The 6,302-nt window shown below is 32.9% G+C and overlaps 1 protein-coding gene across 1 annotated transcript in view; it reads right to left on the bottom strand.

Annotated features, from left to right (window-relative positions):
* Positions 1-2,780, bottom strand: part of LOC106110258 (coatomer subunit epsilon) — a gene marked incomplete in the record, with an annotated part of 5,124 nt that extends 2,344 nt beyond the window's left edge. The window contains 4 exon segments of the mRNA XM_013292016.1: positions 552-666; positions 1,604-1,695; positions 2,111-2,302; positions 2,672-2,780. Coding sequence (XP_013147470.1) covers positions 552-666; positions 1,604-1,695; positions 2,111-2,302; positions 2,672-2,773 — 501 coding nt within the window.
* Between the last annotated feature and the right edge of the window lie 3,522 nt (positions 2,781-6,302).

Genomic DNA, 6,302 nt, shown 5'->3' with positions numbered 1-6,302 from the left:
GACGAATTAAAAAAACAAAAGTGAGTAGCCTATGTGTTCTTCCAGACTGTCCTCTACATCTATACCAAATTTCATCGAAATCCATTCAGCCATTTAGGCTGTAGTGTACTTATCTATCTAATTATCTATTACCCTACATTTATTTATTTATCATTTATTATATTACATTCACACATACACATTCATAATACACAACATTACACACGCAAAACTCATCACATATATATTCACATACAAAATAATATATTATTATAACACGTACAAACAAACACGCACACTCCACATTTCTAATGTAGTGTACTTATCTATCTAATTATCTATTACATTACAAGGCTAAAAACTCTAACAAACATCCATCCATCCATTTGGATTTGTTTGTGTACCAAACTTTACTCAACAAGCCCTTTCATTTGATACCCATGTCGTGATTGAGCTAAAATATATCATCCGCCATTTTGCGTCGGCCGCCATCTTGGTAACAATATAGTGGAGTATTTTACCTGTATCAAGTTCAACCAAGCCTGTGCCAATTGTGTCAGTGTGCCGTCATCTTCTATATCCTGCAGCAGTTTGAGTTGCTTCTTGGCTAGATCTGGTCGGTTCATGGCCAACAAGCACTGCAGCGTGAACGCCCGCAGCTCCAAGGATTCAGATCCATGCAAAATTCTGAAATGGTTACAAATTTAAAATTAATATAGTGCTGTCAAAACCAGTGTTCCATAAATTACTAGCTCAAGTGAAATTGAAGAATATTGCCATGTTACTCAATGATTATGTAGCTTTTAATTGGTAGAAGAATTTTTGAAATCGGCCCAGTAGTTTTTAAGTTATTTCAATACATACAAAACTTTTCACTTTATCTTATCTAATCTTTCCACTTTATTTTTATGATTTTTAAAATCAGCCCTTGTCCACGATTCCACCTATAGTGGTAATGTGGTCAAAGAATGGTATGTGCTAATTTAATAAACATCCCTTCACCCTTCTCTTATAGGCACCCACGTTATGATTGGTTGGGAACACTGACACTCTTTATAATACTTGTACAGATATTTTTTTTAGTGTATAAAGGATTTGGTCTTTAAATAAATTTTAACACGGCTAAACTCACGTGATAACATTCGGTGTTGGCACCGACAGTTTCGAACCCATTGGGGGTCCTTTTTCAGGGTGAGTGATTAATCNNNNTCGGTGCCTACACCGAATGTTATCACGTGAGTTTAGCCGTGTTATAATTTATGTAGTATAATGTCTCACGAAAGTTTTAATAAGTTAATTGATTTGGTCTATCATCATCAACTCACTATGTCCCCACTGAGGAGCTCGGAACCTACTTTAAGTTGGGATAACTAAGCCATAATCAACATGTGTCTACTGCAACTTGACTTCCTAAATATATTTGAATTTTTTTGGCAATATGCGCAGGTTACATTACAATGTTTTCCTTCATGGTTATTTTGTTGGGTATATTATAGATATCAAATTCATAATGGCACTATCATCATCACCAGCTCACAATACATACCCACTGAGGAGCGCATATCCTACCATAAGTTAGAATGACTCCTATAAAACATTATAAATAAGCATATCTCAGACTTACTTCAGAGCTGCTTCATAATTATCCTCATGGTAGTATATGGTCGCGGCGACCAGCAGGAATATATCATTGATAAGTTCTGTGCCCTTCGCCACCTGAAAATTTAGTAAATTGTATTAGGTTTCATTATCCACACACACTTTTACTGTTATCTTGTTGACCATAACTACTTTTGGTTATCTACTGTTCAAAATATATTACATTTTTATAATGTACATTATAATTATAAAAATACATTTAACAAAAACACTATATGTATTTAATACTAACTAAAGTTGCTAATAAATATGACAGTTTACCCAGATGGATATTTATTAGAAGGTATCTGAAACATCTCTACACATCTTGATGACATTTAGCACAGTTGTAAAACTTATTGTGGCTGTTGCATAGGTTAGTTTTTCTTTATTCCATGCGGATGGACTCACAGGCAAAAGCTAGTGTAAACATTAAACTAAGAAACCCAAACAAGAAACAACAAACCATTTAATGCAACCAAACTGTATTTACCCTGGCATCAATATCGGCAACAATTGCTGGCTTGTTGGCCCCCGGTGAGAGATATTCCACAAGTGTCTTCAATGGCAGCAGCATGGGGTCTGCTGACTTCAACTCCTGCATCACTATGCGGAAATTGCCCTGAGCAATGTACGAGCGGTAGAGGAATGCATCTCGTTGGAGAGCCACCAGAGGTGATGAAGGCTGGAAATATAAAAGAATGCAAATATGACTAATTGTTTGGACACCTGTACAGTTTATAGAATCATATACATAATTTCCTGTGTTTTGTATGTGTGTTAGATAAAGTGATATCGCGACGCTAAGTAATTGTTGCTTATGACAGTAACTAACTTCAAGATATGATTAACATGATGCGATCTACTATTTTTAGTGCAATGAAGTTAAATAATTACTAGTTAGTTTATTACTTTAAATTTCCGTCTAGTTATAGCGAAAACAATCTATAAAATTTCGATATAACATGAAAACACGCCACGGCAGTTACTTATGATAATATACACTTTGTAGGAAGTATTTACATGAATTTTGAATATTTTAAATAAAACTTACAGTCACATTTTGCGCTTCGTTTATAGCTTGTTGATAATTCCCAATATAAAAAGCATTTTTAACATCGAATAATTCATCAACATCTTGCTGCTGACGTGCCATTTTGACGTTTAACTGACAGTTGGAAGTTTTGCCATAGCAAAACTTTCGTCTTGAAACAAACATTTTAATATTCAGAGCAAAATTCAAATAATTTAATTTATTTTAACAATTCATCTTACTTTTGTTTATAAAAATGATTTATAAAGCATCGTTTATTTTGAATAATATTATTGTTAGCGAAATAGAGCAAAAAAAATGGTCAACATCGTGTTTTTTTTTCTATCTAACCAACACATGTAGGGTAGGCTGCTATTACATTGAAACAAAAAGATTTTTTAATTTAAGAAGGGTATCAAAACTTTATATTTTAATGGTTATATTTACCTTATTAACATTTTCATAATTTAACAACTGTTGGCTATCCGAATTATTTCTTGAAATCTGTATAGCTCGTCTGAGTCAAAACACCTATCTGATTTTATACGAGCTCTGCAAAAAGTACATCAAAACGTTACAATTTTTTCTCCAATTTAACAAATATTTCAAACATCAATCAACTTTACTTGAAAAGTTTAGGTGTACTTACCTGGCATTCTACCTGGGCAAGCCTTATCTCCTTTCAACGCTCCATCTCATTGTTGGTACACCTTTGTACGCATTACTTACGGAGGTCGAAGCAGCTTGTGTAATGGTAACAATACACCGAATCTAGTACGTTTACCTGTACATATTATTATTACTTTAAACCTCTTTCATTGTTACACTTTTTACTTGTAAGTTTGTTGTAAAGAAAGCTTCGGAAACTCTTAGGTTTGTATCTATTGAAGGCACAGAATATTTAATAAGTTTCACGTAGGTAAGATCTCCAGCTACAATTCAAATGGTCTTAATTGAAAAAAAAAAAACTAATTTACATTTTTCGATTCATCCCGCTACTCACTCCTAACCCCTAAGATATTGAATACTTAGGCATAAAATGATATGGAATACAATGGATACTGCAGAAATATATAATCATTAGAAAAATAACGTCTTTTTAGTCATTTCCGTCGTAATTTCGTTACTTAGTGCCGTCTTATCGAAAAATTATGTGAATTTTGTATGCTTGGCCAATCCATAGTAATTTACTTTGTAAAATATCAGTAAGAAAGTTTCAGATATTAAATAAATTCTTTCGAAGTGTAAATATCAATTAAAGCTTATCCTTTAAAAAGATTGTGAAGTGTTAAAAAAACAATCTCCTTATCTTTCATTTTATCTTTTCCTGGAACTTTGAGTTAACAATTCAAGTTACCAGGGTACCATAATTTATAAGCACCTGTTCTCTTAACGTTATCCAAATTACAAAGGCTCTAAAGGTGTTTAAAGCCGGTTAGGTATTTACGAGGGAAATTAGTCCATTGTTACTTGTTATTATAATTGTTACAGATAAATTTCTTTGTAGAAATCTTCGCTATTTTAGTGATTATTTTACAGCCCTTAATCTTACCAAGAAAATGAACGGTGCCCAAGTGTCTACCATTTTTATTCATTGCGAAGTATTAATGATGTTGTAAACACTTTTTTTTACACAGATTAATGAAATCGAAATTAAACAATCTTTTAGAAAGTTTTCTTCTTTTGAATTTTGCAATGTTTAGTTTTTTTTTTTTATTAAAACCTTTAAAATATTTTTTATAAATAGGCGCTTTTTTATTTCTAATTCTAAACTTTATTGGTTCTATTACTCGAAACAACCTTTTTAGTCTACTCAAAACATAGTGTCGTAACAATATATTAGTTTTATTTTGGCGGGAAACTTAACGCAACAACAACGATGTGTTTTCGATGACTCTTGACAAAATGTTTACAAACTCAAAATCATTTAAACACTTATTAATCGAATGCATAAAACAAAACGGCGAATTTAAGTACGTACAAGTATATTAAAACGATCCAATTATATTTTTACAAAACAAAAAAGCTATAACGTATTCGGTGCGTCGAATACCCCACATAAATCGTTCAAATGCAGACGCTAAGAAACCGAGCAGCTTGCGTCGCGACCCTAGCGGCAGATGCAAGACTCTGAGAAAAGGGACTCACACAATACCTTAAGGGTCAATGGCAAAGTGAATGAAATTTTTGCACTGTGAATTTCGGAAGGCAAATGTTGGGGGACTTTTGCGACGGTGGGAACGCGTTTGCTCTATTTACTTGTGTTGTACCGGTTTTTAATGTAAATTCGATTTGGAAGAACATGTCGAAGCATATTTCCGTCTTAATAAGTATTTAGTTACTTTTAAAAAGACAGTCAGAAAATAATATATATTAAGGCTCATGGCCTTACCACAAGAAACTTAACTAGTATTTAAAACATTTGTTAATCAACCCTTATACCGTGACTAGCGCCTACGCAGTTTTTGAACAAATCATGGTTACTGAAACACTTTTATACGTAGGTTTACGAAAACCGTACTTAGTTAATAAATGTACTTATACCGAAAGCAACGGTGAAACATATTTATGTTGAAATAAATAACCACGTCGACGTCCAATGTCAAACAATGGCGGTCGAAGGGTTTAAACACGCTTTTAACTAAACATTGTCTAACTAACTATACTTTGTGGTAATAAAGTGTATATTGTTAATTTTTTTTTCGCTTTCGCAACATTACATTCAATGAATCATACTAAAAATAACAGAAATATTAATTATGTCATTACTTCCTGTGTAACGTCTTTGATATTTTCCCGGTAATATAGAATTCAAACTTTTATAACGACACGCAGTTAGTTGTGAGCGCATGTCATGTCAACAGGTAGGGTCAACTCTAAATCTCATATACTATATTATTTACTAGATTTCGCACTCGTCCGCTTGCAATTAAAAAAAAACAAAAGGAAGTAGAATACGTGTTCTTCCAGACTGTTTTCTACATCTATGCCAAATTTCATCAGGATCCGTTCCATCTAAACTTTGGCATTTATAATATTAGTAAGATTTTATTAAGATCTTCGATTGCCTCTTAAAAAATTCCGAGCGGCAACGAAGTTTGTATTGCAATATACTATATTGTTGGGGTCAATCCGTCGTTCTTGTTTGTTTTCGGTATTGGCCGATAACGATTCGATAAGTTTTTTTTTATAAATTAAATGAATTATAGGAAATTTAAGTCAAATGTCACGGAAATAGCAAAGATTAGTTAACTAGTACTACGCTACTTGAAGAACGCGTAGAAAACAGGGCTATCATCCTTTAAATTAGAAATTTAGGGCATGAGTGGTACTACATTTTTTATGTTTTTATTTAATCTATGTAAACTACAACTGAGTCATTGTCCACACCCTTACTTTTGTGACCTTGTGCGAGTGATTACGTGCACTACGGTTCTCTTGGGGATTTCCTAATTATTAAAATAGTCAATGTTTTCAAGGTTACATGTTTCTACCAAATATTGTCAAGTTCATTGTCAAAATAGAATGAAAATTAGTTTAATTATACCGAAGTACCCGTTTACTGGATGATTATTTTTGCCACAGAAACGAAATTTAATTAAAAGAAGTGAGCAATTTTGAAATAAGAACGTCTGAAAACCAATTTACGGGG

Source organism: Papilio polytes, unplaced genomic scaffold (assembly GCF_000836215.1).
Source record: "Papilio polytes unplaced genomic scaffold, Ppol_1.0 DF824247.1, whole genome shotgun sequence".
Classification (NCBI taxonomy): Eukaryota; Metazoa; Arthropoda; class Insecta; order Lepidoptera; family Papilionidae; genus Papilio; species Papilio polytes.
This window is presented reverse-complemented; position numbering and strand designations above follow the sequence as displayed.